General features: G+C 38.8%; 1 protein-coding gene across 3 annotated transcripts in view; it reads right to left on the minus strand.

Annotated features, from left to right (window-relative positions):
• Lsamp (limbic system associated membrane protein) overlaps positions 1-22858 on the minus strand; it is a 1351571-nt gene that overhangs the window by 29450 nt on the left and 1299263 nt on the right. For all 3 annotated transcript variants that reach the window (XM_033768029.1, XM_010630058.2, XM_010630057.2), the window contains 3 exons: positions 13072-13206; positions 3038-3158; positions 2409-2557 (listed from right to left, as the gene is read on the minus strand). In XM_033768029.1, coding sequence (XP_033623920.1) covers positions 2409-2557; positions 3038-3158; positions 13072-13206 — 405 coding nt within the window. The remainder of the gene's footprint in view (positions 1-2408; positions 2558-3037; positions 3159-13071; positions 13207-22858) is intronic.

A 22858-nucleotide genomic window follows, 5' to 3' on the forward strand; every position in this document is an offset into this window, starting at 1 on the left:
TCTCTCTCTCTCTCTCTCTCTCTCTCTCTCTCTCTCTGATTCTCTCCCTCCCTCCTTCCCCACCTCTTTCTGCCTCGTGTGAATTGTGCTACCATAGAGCCTTATCTTCAAGGTTTCAACTATAGAGCTTGTACCAAGGAACTTCTCAAACCTAATGGCAACGGAAGGCTGTGTGGGGAATTGCCATTCTTGGTAAGAAATAATCAGAGCTCTCCCTTAAAGTGTTTAAAATTACTGGTTGAGTCTAAGAAACTGAAACACTGACTCATTACCTTTCTGCAGCTTTGATAGTTCCTTTTCATCTCAAAGCCTAATGACCTTTCATATTGCGTTCTTCAGTAAGCATAATACATTTTTATTATCCTATAAAGTAAGAAATCAAGTACAAGCCAAATGCTGATGTGTATGCTGCCTTTGCATATGCTGCTAAACGCAGATCTGGTACCCATGTGGGTGGCTGTGTAAAAGGGCAGTGTGAGCTCACATACAAGTAGCTATCATTAATCCCTACACCATACATTTCTCCATACTTCATTCGGGGGGACTTCTCTCTAATCCTCAAAGGAAGTATGATTATAATACATTAGCCTGATTCTCTAATTCTCAGTTTACTAACAGAAATTTTATAAGATTCTTGAGATTACTTTTTGCAACTTCTAGGAGTACCTCCATTATCTCTGACCCAGCCCAGTGCTCAGTGGCTCAGTTAAAGTTCTTGCTGCTCCAGGGCAGTCCTTCAGTGCAATGGTCTAGATGCTAATGGAAACCACTCAGTACAATTCATGTGTAAGTAGCCACGAGGCTAGAGATGCTGCTGCATTCAGACACACATAAGAAACCTTAGCTTAACATCAAGTATAGTTCAAAAGAACCATAAATATCATATATTTTTCCTTTTGGCAATAATGTTGCTCAAAAAATGTGCCTCCCTAGGAGGATTGGCTCCTCTGTCCCCCACCCCCAGCTATGCCATTGCATGTGCTCTTGCTCTTTCCCCTAAGTATTCCATCCTTTCATACTCCTTTCTCTTCCTTTCTCTTAGAGCAGAGGCAATATTTTATTTATTATTTGAAATATATCATTAATATACTTATTCTCCATGGACAAAAACATATTTTATTGCAGAGGTATATTTGCCCAACTTTTCTAACCCAGTTGTTACATTTTCTCTTTTCTAATATCCCCCAAAAGCCTTCTCGTTAAGTGGATCCTTTACACCTAACCAGGTCATCCTAGATTTGATAGAATTTTAAGTTAGTAGCTGAGGTTGGTTTTTGCCTCTAACTTTTGGAATCCCTGACACTGGGAATGAATTAAGTAACTACATTTCTTAACACAAATCCTCCCAAGTGTCTCGTGGACATTGACGTCTCCAGCTGAAGTGAAAAAACAGTGATGCTTGGTCTTTGGAGACAAGCAGGCAGGAATATGACCTTTCTACTTCCTAACAGTCTTTCTGCCCTTTCATTTTATGCAGATCACTTAGGGCAGGTAGCACTCACACCCTTCATCCTAATGCCCTTGAGCCTAGCATTGCACCAAGAATTATTTCTAGAAAAACCTGTGACTGCATGAGGCTTTCTGGGACAAGCCATAACACAAATGTCATTTTCTTGTGATCCTACTCATCCTCTGGCTCTGCGGGGGCTTTTACTTCTTTGCTCATAGTTTCCTGATCATTAAGGCCGGGGAGTGAGAGTCCTGATTGTCACATGCTGCCAAAGAGAGGATGCCAAGGTGGTGACTCCTCCCAATATTAGTAACTTTCAAATCACTGAGACCTTCTTAGTCAACTTTCAGGTTTCCAGAAATGCTCCCTTTCCTACTACTCCAACTCTGTTGCAAAAAAAAATAAAATGAAATAAATCAGAAAAGTAATGTTTCCCACTATCATATGGAAATCTTTATGCAACCTTATTTTAGTCCTTTAGATTTTATATCATGTTTTAATCATTCATGCCAACCTTCCTTTTGTGTTGTACATACATACTTTTCTAGCCTGTTCTTTCTCTCAGCACCTTATCTACTCACACTTCCTTAATCACACCCATTACTGATAACTTGTAACAATCATCTATTTCCAAATTCTTAGCTCACCTCTGCTGCTTAAAGAGGTGGACCATCAAAGAGGTACATGTTCCTTGAATATTTTTTCAGTTTAACCCACCAGGAAAAAAACACGACTAAGAAAAACAAATAAAAAAATAAGAGAGTGCAAAGAGAAGTTATTCAGTTTGTAAGATTCTCTTGGGCACAGGAATTGAGAATCCTGTGCTTTGATCTCAGTGAATATATTTTTATTTTGGTACAAATTTACCTTTAATAATAAGGGAGTGATTATCAAGTTTCCAGGGAAGAATGCAATCATTTTGATTATGCCAAGTTAGACCCTGCTTTGCCATACTTACTGAAAAGGACTAGGCTGGCATTGGTGACCCCCAGCTTGTTGGCAGCCACGCAGGTATAGTTGCCATAGTGCTCCTCAGTGACATTGGTCACCGTCAGGGAGGACTGTCCCTCCGTGCTCTTAATCTCAAGGCCATGAGCACTGTTTATCCTAAGAGTTCAAAAACAGAAAAGTTAAAAGGAACAATGATAGTAGTCTTAATTTAGTAATTCCTTCCCTATCTTTACCCTGGAAGAAAAAGAGAGGAAACAAACAGAATTGACTAGTCTCTGCTCAATTCCTCATTTTAATTTTAATTCTTATTATTTAATTCTAATTATCAGAACAAGTGACTACTAATAGACATGGAGAACTCATCAGGAATGGATGGTTTCCATTGGGCTTGAGTGTTTGCTGTTGTTCAAGGAAGAGATGCAGGTGGAAACTACACATCACACCATGTATTTCATTTTTTATATTTAATGAGTGTTTTTGGACTTCAGCTTAAGAGCCATAGCTCCAAAGCACTTGATAAATATACTAAAAAGGAAGAGCTGAATAGTATAGTTCTGCATAGCTATAACTGGGCTTGGCTTTGCCAGTGGGTTTTAGATCCCTTCAAGTGGAACACATGGTAGCTTGGCCACATACCTGGTGTCATCCCGGTACCACTCAAAGTCAGGTGCAGGCACTGCCGAGGCCTCACATTTGAGTGAAGCTTGTCGCCCTGTGGTGGCTTCATTGCTCTTGGACTCCGTGATAGTGGGAGGATCTGCAGGAAGGACAGGCACATGGGTTTATATGAGAACCAGAAGTTGATCTAAAATTTCCATTCAGGGAGGAATTAGAAAGGACAAGCTGATTGGAGGAAATCAGGAAAAGTTTTGTCTGAAGGCTCCAGTCCCAAAAATCATAGGATCTGTTGAGAAGAACTGATCACTAAAGAACTAAACAAAAATAAGGGATGATTAATGAAATGAGTCAAGTTTATGTAAATGAGACATTTAACAAAGTTTCATGGAAATGGAACCTAGGATCTCTTTTATCCCTTCCGCAATAAATTACCAACTGTTCTAATTATAAATTATAATATTTGCAATTTTTTCTTTTGATGAATTAAGCAGTGATACTAAAAGACTTGGGATTTTATATGTATAATTTGGCCATTTTTCTTTTTATTTGCTACCATCATTACTACCACTACAGTCTGAATTGGCTTTGAGAAGCCTGATGAAAATAGTAGAAGGCTAAAGTCTTCCTAACCCAAGCTAAGCTTGAGATTGTTGAAAGAAATCAGAAACAAACAGACACAAAGGTAATATTAGGTGATTACTGCATTTCTTCTATGTATACCCTTACTACTATGACCTAGTAAATTTTGTTTCTGTGTATGGGGCTCAGTTTGACATCCATCCTAATGCACAGAAAACTCCCTTTTTTATCAGCCTATACTTGTCCTGGCAGTTGTGTTCTTGAATTTTTTCTGCCTGTGGCTGGGCTTACAAAACTATAACAGGCTTGTGATGAGCTCAGAAATATATCTGATATCCTGATTTGTCCCATGATTATTTTTCAAAAAGCCCTACAGGTTCGCATGAGGAATATAGTGAACTCCTGGGCATGACGATGCTATGTTTGTGCAGTTTTGGATCTTTAAGAAAAGGACTTTGCTGTTCAAAGGTCATTTGCCAGGAAATGGCAGTTTGACTTGGAAAATGTGGAAAAGACCAAAACAACCTGTCTGGACTTTATAGAGGAAAAGCTTATTTTAAGGGAATGTGTAAAGTGAACTTTAGTTTTAAAAAATTATTTAACTGTTCTTCAGCTTCTGGTCCATCCTATTTCTGATTTTTCTCCTTATGTTTTGAAGACTATTTAAGTTTTCTGTCCATAGAAGACTCTGATCATCTGAGTTTAAAATGGTATACAAAAGCCTTATGCTAGCCAGCAACATCATCTTTATCAGCTTGGAAATTTTTAAGTCAGTGTCAGAGAGAACAGTAAGAGCATATCTGGGAAAATCTCTGTCAGCCCATATGTAAACAAGAAGACTAGAGAGCAGTGCTGTTGTTTTGTTGCTTTTGTTGTGGTGTTTCTTTTTGGACTTATCTGCTCTTTTATGTTGTCATTGTTGTTGTATGGACACAAAGTAGGAAGATGATGTAGTGGAAGAAGGACTGAGTAGGAGTCTTAGACTCTAGCTTCAGTTTGGCTGCATGGACCTCCTGTTACAGACTTTTATCTCCCAGGCCTTGGTTTTATTACCTATAAAATGAGAGAACCACACTTTAATGATAGATATCAACCCTTCTGGCTATTAAAAAAACCTAAAATTCTAGCTAAAATAGACCAATATTTACAAAAGGACACTTGGTATCATTATAACACATACATTTTCACACCTTTAATGCTTTTAAACTTTATTTATTTATTTATTTTTGCTTTTTTGAGACATGGTCTCACTATGTAGTTGAGACTGAACTGGAACTCACTATGTAGCCCAGGTTGGTCTTGAACTCACAGCGATCCTCCTGCCTCAGCCTGGGATTACAGGTGTAGGCCACCACGCCCAGTGCTCTTAAACTTTAAATTGCTAACTTTCCAGATTATAATTCATTTATCTATTCCATGGATTAGGAGTCAGGAGTAGCAGTCAGAAATGGGAAATCTGAAGTCTTATTTTCTACCCTACTTGTAGATAGACTTGGGCAAGTATCTATATTACTGTGAGCATTTTACTTTTAAAAGAAGGAGTTGGCTTAAAATGACCACTAAGATTCCACTTAAAAATTATTCTATGATGGGTTATATAGGTCATTAGACTAAATCAGCTCAAAGGGTAATGCAAGAATTGGAAATAGTTGCATTGGTGAGAGAGATACTGGTGTAGGTGTGTAGTATAGAAGAGAGTTTAGGATCTGATATTTAATTTGATAAACTTGAGCTCAACTCTAGACTCTGTCCCTCATTTGCTCTTCCTCATTAGTGAGTTTAATATTTTGCCCAGAGTCACACAGCTTCAATTTCCTCAGCAATAACACATTGGAGCTAGCAGCAGGGAGGCACATTTGGAAGCTGATAAAGGAATTCAGAGATGTCCTGCACTAGATTAGTGATAAAGGGCCTGGAAGAAGGGCACAGATTCAAGTTTTACAAAGCCTCAGAAGTGATCAAAGCAGCAATGGATTAGATGTGAAGGGGGAGGCAGAGAAACAGAATCAGAAAGATAACACCCAGGTTTTCCAATTGGACTCTAGGCAATGTCACCCACTGAGGTAAGGCAAAGATGTAGACCACCAGCAAGAAAACACTCAATAAATATCTGTTGCCCATCCTCACTCCCCATTGCATTAGGTTTGTAAGAAGCATATGACCTCACACTTGTAGCACAGTGGCCCATTTTTGTTGTCTGGAAAGACAATTTTACATGTGATTCTCTAGGTTTGTTCAATTTTATATTTGAAAAGGGCTTAAACAGTGTTTGTGAATGTCTATGACTGTGTGCTTATAACTCACCAATCTCGAATGATGACTTGCTTTACTCGACTGACCCACAACCTGGAAAAATTCCTTGCTTCCTGTCACACCATCTCTGGCACGCATCTCTGACTGGCACTTCTTAACTTGGTAGATACCTGTAAGTCCCGCTATGATGGGACCAGAAATGCAGTTCCCTGGTGACAAGTTCGGTGGAGAGTTCTTCTCTCTGGGTGTTTACTTCTTTACTTTAGTGCACTTACTGCTCTGGCACCTTCTTGGAGGTGGGGGAAGCAGAGTGATTTTTTTTTTTTTTTGGATTGAAAAACTTGGGAATAAACTGAGCCTGTTTGGCATGTTTGTTCTTTTTTTTTTTTTTTCTTGTACCAGGTTAAAACTCAGTACCTTGTGCTTGCAAGGCAGGTGGCGGTACCACTGAGCTAAATCCCTGGCCCTGTTTGGTCCATTTGAAACAAGCTTTGGCAGGGGACAAAGGTTCTCCTCTGTTTCTCCAAGGAGGAAGTCTCTCTGGTCTCTTTCCTTCCAGCTCTCATGTGGACAGGTTTCCCACCATCACTTCGAGGTGAGTTGAACTATGGTAGTGTGTGTGTGTGTGTGTGTGTGTGTGTGTACATGCGCGTGCGTGTTTTGTGTCTCCCACAACATCCTTTCACTTATTTCTCAGTTTGTTTGGGAACTAAATAAGTAAGCACAAGTTCTTCATTAGCCACCAGTGGTCCCCACCTGGGGAAGCTACCAACAAACTAAGGTTAAACATTTTGTCATTGTTGCACTATTGGAAGATTGAACCCAGGGGTGCTCTATTAGTGAGATTCCAAGCCCGCCTTTTTTTTTTTTAATTTTGAGAAAGGGTCTCACTAAGTTGAACTTGTGATCTTCCTGCCTCAGCTTCCCACATTACTGGGATTACAGGTGTGTTTTACCACGCCTGGCTGGTTGAGTGCAGCAATCTTGGTAAGGCGGATGCTGGTCGATTACCAGAGCTAACCACTTGCTTCTCTCTTTCCAAATCTAGGATGTTTCTTATCGAAAAGGAAAGTCATGGATACTGACAAGTACATGAGGACCCTCACTGTTCCTGCTATTTCTAAAATGACACCATAGCGGAGGTCTGTTCTTTTATGGTTTATTGAAATGAACAATTCAAAATTCATTTTTAATGCATTCTGTATAGGCGAGGCTAAGAAAGACTATTACAAATCATACGCAGCATGCTTAGTTAATTAAAATAATAGATGTCTTTGCTCAAAATATTGTTATAATAAAAATATGCCTTCATAAAAGTGCTGCACAGAGAGATCCATTGTTACTCTTTATGTGATTTCAGGATAGCTTATAATTGTCAAAGGACTCTTCCAGTTTTTATTATTTCAAATTTCTAGGTTCTGAAAATATTAATAGGACTTTTTTATTCTTATATCACTAATAGTAAGTCTCTTTTTTTCCATTAGAATCAATGCAATAGCAATGGCAGTAACATAGGAAAGAAAATAGCATTTATTTAATCTTTCTAATACTGAGAATACTTGTACAAAAATATAAAATTTGAAATGAAGGATACAACTTATAAGCATCATAAGCATGAAGTATCACTCTATTGGACAATAAATATCTAGCTCAACCAAGTAACATTCCTAGGAGTTATTGTTAGTCGCATTTGTTGAATGAAAAGACAGCCTGCAGAGGGTAACTTGGGCACATTCATGTGGACAACAGTTTGGCAGAGCAAGGATTTGGATATGGGGCTATCATGTTCTGAACCTCATTCTCTGGACCCCTCTGTACTAATAAATACATTTAAAGGAGTTATTTTAAATTATTTAATTATTTAATTATTTATTTATTTATTTATTGAGACAGGGTCTCATTATGTAGTTGAGACTGACCTGCAACTCACTATGTAGCCTATGCTGGTCTCAAACTCACAGCAATCCTCCTGCCTCAGCCTCCTGAGTGCTGGGATTACAGGCATGTGCCACCACTCCCAGCTGAAGGAGTTATTTTAGATAGCAATGGACCTCCAATAAGGAAAAAAAAAATATCACCACGGGGAGCATATTATTAGCTTGAAAGGTAAATGTTACATATTTTTGCTATTTACAAGGTACCAAAAAATGGCACAACATGCAGTGATATGGGGGCTATTATTTCACACTAGGAGTCAGAGGGGCCAGTTTCTACTTGTCCCACTTAGGCTGTTACCAGAGCGATGTTGTTCTGCAGCTTCTCACCTGTGAATGTAGATGCTGACACCTGCCTACCTATGTCACAGGTGTGGTGTACATATAAAATGAAATCATAATATGAGAGCACTTTCAACATCTAAATTGATCACATTCATTCTTTTTTATTATTATTCCTCACATTTCATGGATGGAGAGAGGTCTTGAGGTTAGATCCGTGTTAGAATTACAAGTCTCCTACTCACAAGTTTCTTAATTTTGTGGTGGGTAATGCTTATGGTTTCTGAGCATTGCTTTTGTCCTTCTACATAAAAATGATATCAATTATCCTCCAAGGTTAGTGTGCAGTGGTGTAACAGGGCAGCAAGGCAGAAGGTGCAGGCAATAAGAAAGGCAATGTCTGTAGAGAATTTAGAAACAATAATGGCTGATTTAAGTATGTATCAGCAGCACTAAATTAAATTGTTAAATAATGTCTATAATAAAGTAAATATTCCTTGTCTCTGGGGCATGCCATGCTGCTTAAACCTCCCAATAGGATTGGCCATTGTCACTGTAATGATTATAGTGAATTTTTATAAAATCTCTTCAAGAGGCATGGGATTCTTTAGGTACACAGAAAAAAATCATGGTTCTACTCCATATGATGAAATTTTGGTAGAAAATTTAGATACTCTGTATTTTTACTGAATATTGCCTCCAGAGATATCACAGTACAGTGGTACCTCAGTTCACAAATGCTTTTGTTTGAAAACAATTTGGTTCACTAACAAAATGCTTGGCAAAATTTTGTTTTGGTTTGAGAACTCTGCATTGGGAGGCAAACACAACTGTGGCCACCTTTGCCATACAAATAGGAACATGGCCATTTTTTCCAGCACCGTGGGATGAATTAGGTCTGTGCCCCAAGGTACCCCTATAGTTTAAAAAAATTCTAGCATGTGTTTTTATTTATATCTTTCCAAATAAAAAATTATAGTAGTTGGCATGGAGACTGGACAGGTGTAACTATGATTAATTAGAAATGGAAGTTCATTCACACTGTCTTATTCCACATTCAGCAGTTATTTTCATAAGGTTTCCTCATTCCGTGACTACTGAATCAAAGCACCGAAGAGTCTAGTTAAATACAGATATATTACCTGAACACAAGAGGTGTCTCCAGGCTCAGCTGTGTTCTGAGATTACCTCTGTTCTCTCTGCAGAAATGGCTACCAAATGTAAGTGTGGGCCATAGAAACGCCCCGGTCTCATGCTCTTCCCCATCCCCCAATACGGTTAATCTTGGAAACCAAGATGAAGCAAAGCTGAGTGAAAAAAAGATATGGAAAAGCTGAGACGGGAAGATTTGCTTGTCACTGGGAGAGGTGGTATGTTTGAGAGCTGGGAGACTTTGAGAATTTCTTCAGGAATAGGAAAAAAAAACTCTACTCTGGAAAGAATACAAATAAAATTAATAGCCTGTATTAATTGAGCACTTTCTATGTGATAAATATTTTCCCAGGGATACCGAACACTGACTGGAGTGAGACAAAAGTGCTAACTAAACACTTTTGTGCGCTGTGGGAACCAAAATTGAGAAATGACACCTAGAACCTGCAATGAAAGGACCAACTGTCTCTAGGTCTGGTATCGAGAAGAAATTGGCAGCAATACTATGGGTAAGATACAACAAGTCAGAAGTTCAATCTCATAAATTTTACTAAGCTTATGTAATGGAAGAGCTTTCAGGCCAATACTTTAGCTCTCTGTCAGGTCCAGGACCAACTACCACTTAGAAAATAGATTTTGTATGTAAAATGGCTATGTGCAATGTTGTAGGCCTCGAGCAGAGAAGAGGTATCTAAGAGAAGTGAAAGAGAGTCCATCCAGTTTGGGAACTCAACAGGAGCAACTGTTATTTCTATCTAGTTAGCATACTAGCTTCTCAATGCCCCCGACAACATCTGTTGGCAACTGAATAAATAAATCAGGGAAGGAGTGGTGGAAAAAAAGTAATCAGTGCTAGGACTTCTTTTTGCAGTGGTCCTCGGAGTCTGTTCATTATAACGATCTCTCCAGCCAGAACTTATCTCAGCCGTTCTGATCCCCTCACCTAATTCCAAAGCCCATGTTTTGAAAAAGAAGAGAAATCAATTTAAATGATGGAGCATTTTTGTTAGTAAGCAGGCTTAAATGAAGAGACACAAGTGATCCTGAATATTTTTCTATACACAAAGCTTTTGTCAGGCAGATGTTTCCTTTATTTGCACCTGGAAAATGCATCTACTTAAGAAAATTACATTTGGGTAATTTGAATGGGACAACTGTCATGATGACTAATTTCAATATAAACATGATTGGTTTATGAAGTTTTGTTAAAAGGTGATTCCAAAGGCAGCTGATATCAGAATATTCTTCCTGATTTGTAGCCAGACTCATTTATAAAGTTTTGAGAAATGTTTAAGAGGGCATAAATATTAGGGTTTTTCACCTATTCTTTTAGTAGAAATGCACTGAGCAGGACTGGTGATTTAGTTTAGTTGTACCACACCTGCCCAGCAAGTGCAAGGTCCTGAGTTCAATCCCTGGTACTGCCCCCCAAAAAATATTGAGCAATTTTTATAAGGTCAGGCATGTGTTAGGTCCTGTTGCGTAGGATATACTGGATAATGGCTTACATTCACCTTACTACATAATTTATTATGAGGTATCTTTTAGATTTTGTCCATTTTCTTGCAAAAGCTCACATTGTCATGAGTCTTTTCTTAAAAATTATCAGTATTTGCTTCTGTGCTAAATTACACTTTGGGGACAGTGAAGTAGGAGGAATGTTAGACTAATTGCTCCAATAATAAGAGGGCCCAGGCTCCTAGTAGCTTTGATGATGGGAACCATCTGCAAGCCAAACCACTTTGATGTTTCATACAATGGAAGTATAAATATTTTCTATTTACTCCATGATTGGACTTTCAGAAATCTAATTAAGTTGAAGGTCAATTAAGAGAAAATGAAATCTTTACTCCAAAAGTCACAAAAGAGGTGGAAGACGATGACATGGTTATGTGTACATAAAAGAAGATAACTAACCTAATTATAAACTTATATAAACACCCAGAGAAATTGCCTTTCATGTGAAAAAAGGACCTAAAGCATTTTATAACATTGAGATCATTAATGTGTCTTTGAAACACACCCAGTACTGGAAAAGAATAGTAATGCTGGCATTTCAAAACTCTATTACAAAAAAAAAAAATTGGAGACAGCTAGGTACAAAAGCACTTCACAGCTCATAAAATGCAGCCCCTTATTCTTAGAAATGAGGACCTTAAGTGTGGGGAGCAGAGCCATGTCTATTGGATTCTTCCAGGTACAGTGTGAAAGATATTCCACTGCTGTTTCAGAAGGCAGAAAACCTGGAGCAGGACCCTGGAAAGCAGGGCATTGCTGAACAGAGAGCCCCCCGCCCCATAGCAAGATTCCTCAGCTCTCTAAACCTCAGTTTCCAAATTTCTAAAGCAGCACTGGTGATACTTATCTCATAGGTTCACTATGAGCCTTACAAACAAATTTAATTAACTATGGCGATGGGGTGTGTAACAGGGTTGAAATGAAATAACATATATGTTAAATGCACGTGCTAATTTCCTGAAAGAAATTCTACCATTAGGTAACATTCACATAATGAAAAAGAAAAATATAACAAATGTAAATTGCTTAATCCCAAGCTGTACATAGTAGGTACAAATAGTTGAAATTCTTCTTACTCCTTCCTCCTGAGGGCATGGGCTTTAGAATCAAATAGCCATAAGTCTAAATCCCTTTTCTTACATTTGTTTTTCATGTTGCTCTAGATAGACAATTTTAGCTTTTTAGGCCTTGGTTTCTCAAACTTTGAAATAGAATGAAGTTTCACCGAGAAGTAACAGAATTCATAGAGATTCACTGGCACACAAATGAGAGTATGGAAAATACAAGGCAACAAAATGTAACTCATTAGAGCCTAGAACATATCTTCAGATTTGGGTTATGGTGCACGCATGTGTGTGTGTGCGTGTGAGTCTGAGTGCCTATGTATACATATGTAGGTGTATGTACTATGCAGAATTTGGGGGTGAGGAAGTGTAGGAATGTGGGAAATGGGAAGAAGGAAAGAACTGTCAGGATATTCCTTTACCTCTGTCATTAGCCACAATTGTGTGAGGCAGAAAATTGAATTTGAATGATATACACAGTCACTCCAAACTGAATAAGGTAAACAAATTCTGTTTCTTCCTTTGGTGGGTGACACACTTCTTATAGATGTTCTCTCCTGGTCTCCCCCTTTTGAACTACATCTAAGGAGTCTTTCATCTGGCAAGTTCAAAGTATGCCCACTTACCTATATATCTTAGTGAAATCTTCCTTCCTAATGCCTGTACTTTGAGTCAAATAGAGAACTAGAAATTAACTTTTCAGGCATTCCTGTTAGCCTTCAGGGACAGACAGTATCTGACCATGGTTGGTTGAATTTGTTCCCCAGGGCAATTAATTAATAGAGGATAAACAATAATCTTGGAGGATTCCCTTCTGACAAACAATGCACTGAGATAGAAATTCTTACGAAAGCAGATCGGAGCTGTTGCTTTTTCGGAGATGATACGACCTTGATGTCCACAAAGACCAGAATAGTAATTCCAGAAATGGTAGTGTTGTATGAATGTGTGTGTGTGTGTGTGTGTATATATATATATATACATATATATGTATATATATATATATACACACACACACACACACACACAATTCTGTAATCTAGGTAAAACACAGAGACTATTTTACATGTGTTATGGGTTATATTTAGAATGGGTGAAGTTGATTTATCAAATTCAAAGGCCAAGTCCTGCCCTTGGATGTATCCAGCTCACTAATGTGCTTCCCTGACCAAAGAGTATCTGTTTTAAGTGTGATGCTGTCTTGCTAATGGGATCTTTAGGAGGTGGAGGTGTACCTTGGACACAAGTCACCTGCTGCTGTCATACTCACAGTTCACAGTGACCTTGACTTGTTTGACGTCGGCCGAGGAGACCTCATTGGCTGCTTTGCACTCATATTTGCCTGACTGCTCCCTGGTGATGCCAAGGATTTCCAGATATTCTTCTTCTCCTTCAACTTCTCTGCCTGAAAAACACAAGTTTGCATGAGTTTTTAGTATAAAATATGCTGCAGGTTGCCTCAGTACTCTTTGTCAAAGCAATAAATTCACATTTTTAGATAATTTGACACTGTGCTTTGTCTGAAGTCAGGTTCTACAAAAGGAGGCCCCAAGATAAAAAGTCCAGTGAAAGTGATTAAACAGGAAGGGTTCCCAAAGAAGACTAGCAGAGGAGTGGGAAAGTGGGGTCCATAACAGAAAGAAGCCAAACAAAGATATGATCATGCCACTCAGTCCCACGGAGAGGAACTTAGCTCAGTGCTTCAGGAAGATATGAGGACAGTTGTGCTGATAGTAGGGCAACATTCTGGAGTGTTTATGTATTTGTATCTGTCAGTCACTCGGGATTTTGGAGAAAAGTAGCATTGCTGGAGGTGCACTCAAATTGTAAAGTACTCTGAGGGGTCCTGGGTGAAGAACTAACATCATTGGTTACATCTTTATCCCAAAGTGGTTGTTAAAGATGTAGCTTCCTTTTGAGAAACCACCACTCCTCTGGAGTTTGTGTGGATCTCTTTTCACAAGGATCATGTGCTAAGTCCAGTATTGCAGCTGTTTTCCTTGCGCTCTGTCACCCTTGGATGACATGAGCTAGTGCTATGCAGACAAAGTATATTGTGAGAGACCAAGCCACCTTCAGCTGTGAGTTGGGAGCTAAATATTATTGGTTTTTAACAGATGGGATTGGGGGCATAGAGGACCTGTTTGGAAAGATGTACAGAGTTAGCTGTGTCAATTTTAGTGAAAAGGTAAGCTTGTTTAGTAAAGAGGTAAGGGGCATCATTGATTATATGACCTTCTTGCTGAAGAGATTGAAAGAAAGAAGGAAGGAGAAGTGGAAGAGGAAGGGAAAAAAGAGAAAGAGAGGTTAGGGAAAATAAAAGCTTGGTCAGCAGGAAGAGTTACCCAGAAAGGTCTACGAACTTTAACTGTGGTTACATATAAACTTCTCTTGCCTCCGCACAAAAGTTCTATGCCAGTGCCAACTGGGTTAGGATAGAGAATCTGGGGAAGGTATTGAAGAACACAGTCATGGCACCATGATGGAGTTTTGCTCCTGGTCATCTTACACTAAATGGTAGCAATCAGTAGCTCTTCTGAAATGCCACAAGCTGCTTCTCTTTTCTGGAAATTCCCTGATGACCAAATCAACAAAACAGCCAGCCAGAATGGACCTGAATTCACTATCTAAATATGTCAGCTAAGCCTGTTAACTAGGCTGCTAATAGAGTGCCAGATTTTGATAACATCCTATAACACAAATGGCAGGACCACTCAAAAGTTTCAAGTCTCTGTCAAGTGTCAAGATCACTGTGATTATTTTTGGTACTAGGGATCTAACCCTTGGGTGCTTTATCACTGAGCTACAACCCAAATCCTTTTTATTTTTATTTTTTAAATTTTGAAATAGAGCCTTGCTAAGTTGCCTAGGACAGGTTTGAAATTGCAATTCCCTTGCCCCAGTGTTAGAATTACAAGCATGTGCCACAACCATACCCAGAAAAATCACTGGTTTTGAGGAAACTTCACAATCCAAAAAAAAAAAAAAAATAGGCAACAGTAATATAAAATCATTCAGCTTTGAAATTCTGCTCATTATCTAGCACTTGCTTCCACTGAAGATGTTTTAGAATCGGCCTATGGTGTAAAGTGGATATTATTTATAATATGCTAATTTTTTTTCTTTCTGTGGTTTCCCCTTTTCCCTTCCCCATATTAAAGCAAGAAGCCAGATTTGATTTTGTCTACTAGTGGACTATAGTAGGAAAGAAAACTGAAATCTCAGATGACTTTATTGGGTTAACTAGGCAGGATTTGGACTTGGAGTTGAAAAAAATCTGTTGTGTATAAAGGGTAATAGAAAAATATGGTGAACGTTTAATTAAAAAATCATAGTAAAGGGCTGGGGATTTAACTCAGCTTTTTTTTTTTTTTTTTGCCTGCTTCCAATTGCAAGTTTCAATCCCTGGTAGAAAAAATAAAATCATAGTAACATAACCTCACTCAAAATCCTTCCCTTCAGTTCTAGAATAATTGTCACTCTCTGCACTTTTGGAAGCAGTTCTAAAGTTCTTTTTCACAAATGTCTACAGTTGCACGATTGTGGGGGCCTTGATGTTCTGGGTCAATTAAAAACATGGCGAGTTTGATTTTGGGGAAAACCTAGAAGGTGCATGGTGCCAGATCCAGGAAATAAGGTGGATGAGTACACATCACAATGTTTCTACAAGTCTGCCGTTCTGCTAGATGGCACTCAGCAGCAGCATTCACTGTATTTTTGATCACACCTCATAAAGAAACTCTTGAAAGAAAACTTTCAGAACTGCTTCAGAAAGTGGAAAGAATGATGGAATGAATGTGTTTGAAGTAAGGAGTTTTTTGAGGAAGATTGATGGCAATGTGTCTTCTACGGTAGTAAATCTCTTAAATTTAGGCAGTTCCTGTATGTTTTATCATACCTCATATAGGTATGTCTGGGGACTAGGAGTCATGACATCTACTAGGTGCCAAGAGTTAAAGGCCCTGATGACTAACAGCAATTTGGTTTATGAGTTTTTATTCAACAAGATGAAGTAAGTGTAAGCTAATTAAAAAATGAAGTGTAGAGGTGGAATAAATAGCAAGATAGCATTATTGATATTGATCATTGGTATATTACAATAAGAAAAGTTAAATATCATTCTGAATGTTTTAGCATTTCCTCCTGTCCTCCTCCAAGTCTTATTCTAAGATAGGGAAAGAGTTTTCAGTAGAAGAAAGAGAGAACAAGAAGGGTCAGAGAGATGTTTGAAATGCTGAATTCTTTTCAATTCCCATAAAATGACTAGAAATGGTGGGTCCTGGATCCCTACCTCCTATTTTAATAACTCAAAGGAATAAACTAGTTGCAGGAAAAGGAAAGAGGATTTTGGCAGCTCCAACTGAGACCTGACGAGTTTAGTAAGATAGGAGGATAAATATTAAAATGAATGAAAGAAAACAAAGTAGTATTTATTAGACTTGTGGCTTGGGATTATTACAATGCCAGTGTATGCAACAATCTCATTTCCTGATGAGCAAATAGGAAAACTCATCCTTTTCAGATAAATTGAAATCTTATGTCTCTAGGAAGAATTTAGAGGATGAAAGGGGAGCTTTTCCTTACATGACCTCCCTATGAGGCAGAGATGATTTTCCTTTTTCCTAGGCTCCTGTGGCTGCCTCCATCTCCATCCAGCACACAAGGGTGCAGAAGAGTTCCACTAAAGTGGTGGAATCTCAGAGCACAAACTGAATTAAGGTAAGAGGAATTATTGGATCCTCTCTCATCCTAGCAGTCTGGCAAGAATTTAAAATATTAGGACCCTTGGGATCTTCTTGTCAATTTTCTTTTACTTACCCTGGTATCCTCTAGTTGAAACTCTACTTTCACTGACATTTCTTGCTAATTTTTCTACTCAAATCTTCAACAGACACCCTCACGATTGATTATATGTACTGTTTCACTTAAAATTTCTCATTAATCCAGATGACTTCGGTTAGAAGCTTTTCTGTTGCTAGCCATCCAACACTCAGATTCTACATTCCTTGGGGACTATGTCTTACTCTTGGCAGTCCCATCCACTTGCACGGAGTTTGGCACAGACTAGGGGGTCAGTAAATGTTTACTGAATTAGCTTACTATTGCTGGAATGCTGTGGATCTCCACAATTTGTATGTTGAAAATTATCAGTGTGATAGTACGGAGGTGAAATCATGGGGAGGCAATTAGAGCCTAAAAATCGGAGTCTTATGAAAAAGATTAGTGCTGTTATACAGGGGCCTCTAGAGATCTCCTGTGGCACTTCTGCCACATGAGGACACAGAAAAAAGTGGTCCTATATAGACCAAGAAGTGAATCCTCTCAGACAAAGAAATTTGCTGCTACTTTGACCTTCATTCTCTACACTTCAGAACTATGAGAAATAAGTTCCTGTTGTTTGTAAGCTACACAGTTTATGGTAATTTTTGTTATGGTGGCCTAGATGTAAGGGGACACAACTGAACAGTGTTAAGAAAGACAAGCAGATGCTAGAGTCACATCCAACACTTTATATAGCTTAAGAGAATGGAGCTGAGTATTGGAAGGTGGCTGAGCATTTCTGCCAGAGAAGCTGCCACGAGAATCTGTTCCCTTTCCATGAGCCTAATAGAGTACCACATTACTGGGGCGTGCAGAGTACTCTGCAATTAAAGGCTGGACAGAGTAACTTCTGCCCTTGTCCTGAGGATGGAACTGCTCTATGGAGTTACTGTTTCAGAAGCCAGCAGAGCCTGCTAAGGTAATAGGATTGATCAGGTGCTATTCCTTTCTATTGTTTTAATGCATGGAAGAAAGCATATGAATTATTAGTTCCCAAATTCTAAAACACACTCAGTTTCTTTTGCTCTTGTTCCTTTGGCTCAAAGTGTTTGTGGGCATGTGGGTACATGTTCTATGATTCTTTCAGGTCTCTCTATCGCTTTCCACAAAGGATCTAGCCACCATTTGTTCTAATCTTTCAACCTCAAAAAAATACTGATGCCAGAAACTGACACATAACTTGACGTTTAATTTTTCTGAAGGACTTGTGTTATGGTTACAACTTAGGTTCTACTCTTCTTGATGTGAGAAACAGGATAGATATAGATATAGATATAGAAATGCATAGAAATAAGATATATATGAAGTTTGCATATGTATAGAAATAATATATATATATATATATATGTATTTGAATGCAAATTTTCAACATTTTACAACCAAGTTCCACAGGCTTGCTCACATTGTTGGGTGTTGTATTTATTCCAGGCTCTAGTGTTTAGTTAAAATCTTCCTTTGCTTAATGTGTTATTGTGTCCTCTGCCAGTGTTCAGCTACCATGCTAAATAACATCTCCTCCTCCTCAGTGTCTGTGCCTTTCAAACTCTTTCACATAGTCTATCCCTCTTAGTCCCTGTTTATTCAAGTTGTGCATATTAGCTCCTTTAATATTTCTTCATAAGACAGAAAGAAGAGACCAGAGCTAAAAGCAAAAGGATATTGTTCTCTTTGGTGTTCCCAAAGTGGAGGCAAATCAGTTAGGAATAGCTCCAATGAAAGTATGCCTGTTGCTGCCTTCTGAGTACTATGCCTTCAGAAAGTGATAGCTATAGTTTGGTCCTTTTTGCCTTTTTCCTTTTCTTTCCTCCTGTTCCTTCCTGTTCTTTCCTCCATCACACTTTTCCATGTTATAGTTTACAACTAGGTGCCCGCCTAAATCCTCATGCCCTCATAGGTGGGGCTTTGGGGATATTTATCAGTGGAGGAGTCCGCTGATAAGTTTAGAGCTGGCTATGGTGCTGGGAGGTAAAGACTGGCGGGAAGAGTGGCTGGGTCACTGTGGGTGTGGCCTGAAAGGTATATATTCATCTTCCTCCCTCGATCCTCTCTTCCTCCTGCCATCATTCCATCTCGTCTCCTCTGTCATGACACACCGCCTTGGAGCTAGCCGACTATGGATTGAAAATGCTACAGACTGAGCCAAAAATGACTTCTCCTACTTAGAGAAAATGCCAGGCACGGTGGGTGTCAGATATTGTGTCTCAGCCACAAGGAAATCACTAAGACACTCTCCTACTCCATCTATATTTTAGCTTCCATTCTTAATTTTTGGGGAGCATCATGCACATTCACTAACCCCCTAATATTTTCCCTTTAAACACAGCAGGCTTATTTTTGAAAATCCCCCTGGATGTGACACCTTGTTCTCTGATTTTTTTTGGTACCATGGATCAAACTCAGGTCCTTACACTTGCGAGGCAGGCAGAGGAACCACTGAGCTACATCCCCAGCCCTAATTTTTAAAAATTTTAAGTAAGACTCCTTCTCCAATAATCTTTATGGCATCTGTCTTTTTTCAGTTTATTTGAGATTCAAGAAATGTAAGTTAGGAAACTTTCTAAATTTGAGTGTTTGTTAACCTAAAAATGTCAAATTCTAGAGACCCTTCTACATTAGGAAGTGGACAAAACGTTTTGGTCATTTGGTGAAAATAGTCTTACAAATGTAACCTCTGAGTAGATCAGACTATTTTTTTCTGAAGGGAAGATATATTTGAAATGGTGTTGATATTCCCTTTATTCACCCAAATTTGAATATTTACTTATAAGTATCTGAAAACGCATCAATTATAAACACAAACATGAGTACAGTTTAATAAAAAGCATGATTTGGGGTTTATCTTGCATGGTACACGAGCATTAGCACATGTGTGTTTGTATGAGCAGATGTTTGGAAATCAGAACAAAGAAGGTTAGCACAAGGAAAGCTATGAACTTCTACCTATAAAAAAAAAGAAATGGGGATGAGATCAGTGATGCCATTTGGAGTCTTCTGATCAAATTTCAAATGTTGTAACAAGTGTTTGTTTCTACAGTACGTTTTGTGCTTTCTTGTTTTCCTTTTCCTAAGCACATGCTCACATATTACTGATTTTGCTTTCTTCCCTACTTTTGTGCACTGCACATTCTACACAAAAATGCTAAGAAAAGGAAGAGGGAAAGAATGTTAACTCTAAAAAGTTTGCCTACCAATGACGTTTTGTTTATATCTCTCTAGGCCCTTCAAATATTTGGTGTCCGAGCTTCACATTCTACCTGAGAGACCCTATCTTGTTTGAAAAAGTTGTTGTCCAAGGTGGAGATCTCCTCCATCCTACTGTTTATCACCAAAGGGAAGGACGAGGACTGGCAAGTGACTGAGAGAAACTAGGCAAGGAGGCAGACAGGTGCCAGAAACAAGTATCATAGGAGAACAAAGAGATACCAGGAAGAGTAATGTACTCAGAGGAACTAAGTTAAAACAAATAGATAAGATACCATAGGAATGAATTCGAGGAAGAGTTAGATTAGAGGAATAGAGATGAAAGGAGGTAAGTTCTTTACAGAAAAAGACATGTGACTAGTAAGATATTTGAGCCTTGTGGAAGGGAAGAAGTGGGTTACTCTGATATAGTAACAGTCCCTATTTGAATAGTCAGACATGAAAGGATATGAATTATGCAAATTGGCCTCATGCCTTCTTCAGCCCCAAAGGGTGTAGTTAGTACCCGAAAACCAGTGACAAACACAATGGCAGGGAAGATTCACAACTGGCTTTGGCTCAATGAGTGAACATGGGCCAAATGAAGACCGCTCTGGCATTATATTTCCTGGCATCCAGAGAGATCCAATTTATTATGACTTGCAATTTGCTTTCACATACAAAAGATTAGCTAGCTTACATAGTATGAGCTCAGCATTCCACCTGGGGCTGCCATCCACACATTCTTTTCAGTCCTGAGCCATAACATTCTTTCCTGGGCTCATACTGAATCATTATCCTGTACTTGCTACCAGTGTTTAGAAATGATTCTAATCTTCTTAATGTTACGTTTAAAGTCAAGATGCCTGTTAGTTCCTTTAAGAGACTCATTTTAAGAATAGCTGTGGTTACATTGCAAGTCTACACCACAGTAGGTACCACATCTGGCTTTGCCCATCAGAATAAACCCACTGTGCAGCACAATATTGGAACCGATGGAGAGTTCAAGAAATAGTATAGGGTGACTATTGAATGAGATACCATTTAGTAAACATTTGCTAAGCACTATGCTAATTCACTGACTAGTAACATTCAAGACAGAGTACCTCATTTCATGTACAATGTTAAGTTAGCGTGCAGATGTAGAACACAGAAATTCAGGTTCCAAGTGAAGGACGAACTTACCCAAGTTTACGTTACTAAAAGACAGCTGCAGTTTAAGCCAGGTCTGCAGATTTTTGAAGCCCATGTGCCTAAGTTTATCCCTAGATGGCTGGGGCATGTAGAGTTCACTGAGTTCTTGGTTCTCTAAGTCTGCTCTACTTTCTTCTGATTATAAAATGGGACAGGACACTTGGGGCATTTCCAAAGCAACACAATCTGCAACACAGTTTTAGATCAAGGAGGTAAAAAGACAGGCTTCTTCTTTCATGAGGTTCATCCACTTAAAGTAACTTCCATATTGAGGAATTTAATAAATGAGAAAAATTGAGTATTTAAAAATTTAGTCTCTACTTATTTATTTTTGGAAGCACCTCCATTAGCAATATAAATCTGCTAGTGTACAAAAATTCCAACATCCAGCAATGGAGCTACATACATGAGCAGTGTACAATGAAAATGGACTTATCATCCATAGGAAAGACCTCCAGAAAGAAATGAGCTTTCAGGTAGCAGAGAAAAATCAAAGTTGGCAAGTTATAAAAGGGTGTGGCCATCCCATTACCCTGCCCAAAATGAGGTCTCACAAAAGACAAATGAAGATTTTAATGAGAGGACGCAGGCTGAGGTGTGAGGGTGGCCACACCCCACAAAGCCCCTGGTTTTGCTTTGTTAGGAATCTCTATGTCTGTCTTATTTAAGCCTTCAGGCACCTATAGAGTATCAAGTATAGCCTTAAAATTTTTCCTTCTTTCAGTTCTTTCTTTCTTTCTTTCTTTCTTTCTTTCTTTCTTTCTTTCTTTCTTTCTTTCTTTCTTTCTCTTTCTCTTTTTGTCTCTCTTTCCTTCTCTCTCTCTCCCTCCCTCCCTTCCTTCCATTCTTCCTCCCTTCCTTCCTCTGCCTGCCTGCCCTCAATCCCTCCTTCCTGCCTCTTCTGTTTCTTCCTCTTAGTCTCTCTCTTTTTTTTTTTTTCCTGGAGGAAGCATGGTGTTTAAGCATGGAATCTCATGACTATTGTATCCATCTGAAGTCCTTTGTTTATTTAACATTATTAACTCTTGATGCCAGTTTCTTGACACTGAGTTCTAACATGCATTGCTGTAAATCTTTATGTAAATTACTAGAAAAGCAATGTGTTCTTCAAGGGTGTCCAAAGAAATCACTATCAACGCTGCATAACAGATAGTGGCTGCCTGGAGGATGATGTTGAGGAATCTGGGCTCAATGGGAGAGAATGATAATGTCCTTTATAAGAGGAGGAGATGGGAATGTGAGCCACATATTTCAACTTTCATCTGCCCTGGGGTTCCCTGTAGCCTATTTGGGTTTTCTCAAGTGGACAAAATATGTGCTAAACACAGTATGTTGGTTGGAAGCTAGTGCCCTTGTGGATGTGGATATAGTTGGTACCACTTGGGACACTAAATAATGCTTACTTTGGAGTGGGACAATGACTTTGAATTTTGATAAGGTTCATTTCAAGTTCTCTTGGAGTATCTTCTGTAAGTGCGTGGAAATATGAGTTTGATAAGAGATTAGGGCTGAATATAGATTTAAATGTGTAATTTACACAGCAACAGTAACTCAGACCAGTGGGGCAAAGGCTATACCTTTGTTTAAGGTATCATTTCCGTGGCTTAGGATATGTTATGAGTAGTTCCCCAAGGATTCACTTTGGATACTTGGTCTACAGAGTGGTGGTGTTGGAAGGTGGTGTGGAGGCTGGAAGAGATGGGGTCTACTGGGAACTCATAGGGTCACTGGGGACACTGCCAGTGAAAGGCATTTATGTATTTTTTGTGGAACATTGGTTAGTTTTCTTTAGAAGGTTTTTATAAAAAAGAAAGACTGACCTCTCCCCGCTCCTCTCTGGCATCCTGTCTCACAGAGGGATC

The sequence above is a fragment of the Fukomys damarensis genome, unplaced genomic scaffold (assembly GCF_012274545.1).
Source record: "Fukomys damarensis isolate Sample0158 unplaced genomic scaffold, DMR_v1.0_HiC HiC_scaffold_24, whole genome shotgun sequence".
Classification (NCBI taxonomy): domain Eukaryota; kingdom Metazoa; phylum Chordata; class Mammalia; order Rodentia; family Bathyergidae; genus Fukomys; species Fukomys damarensis.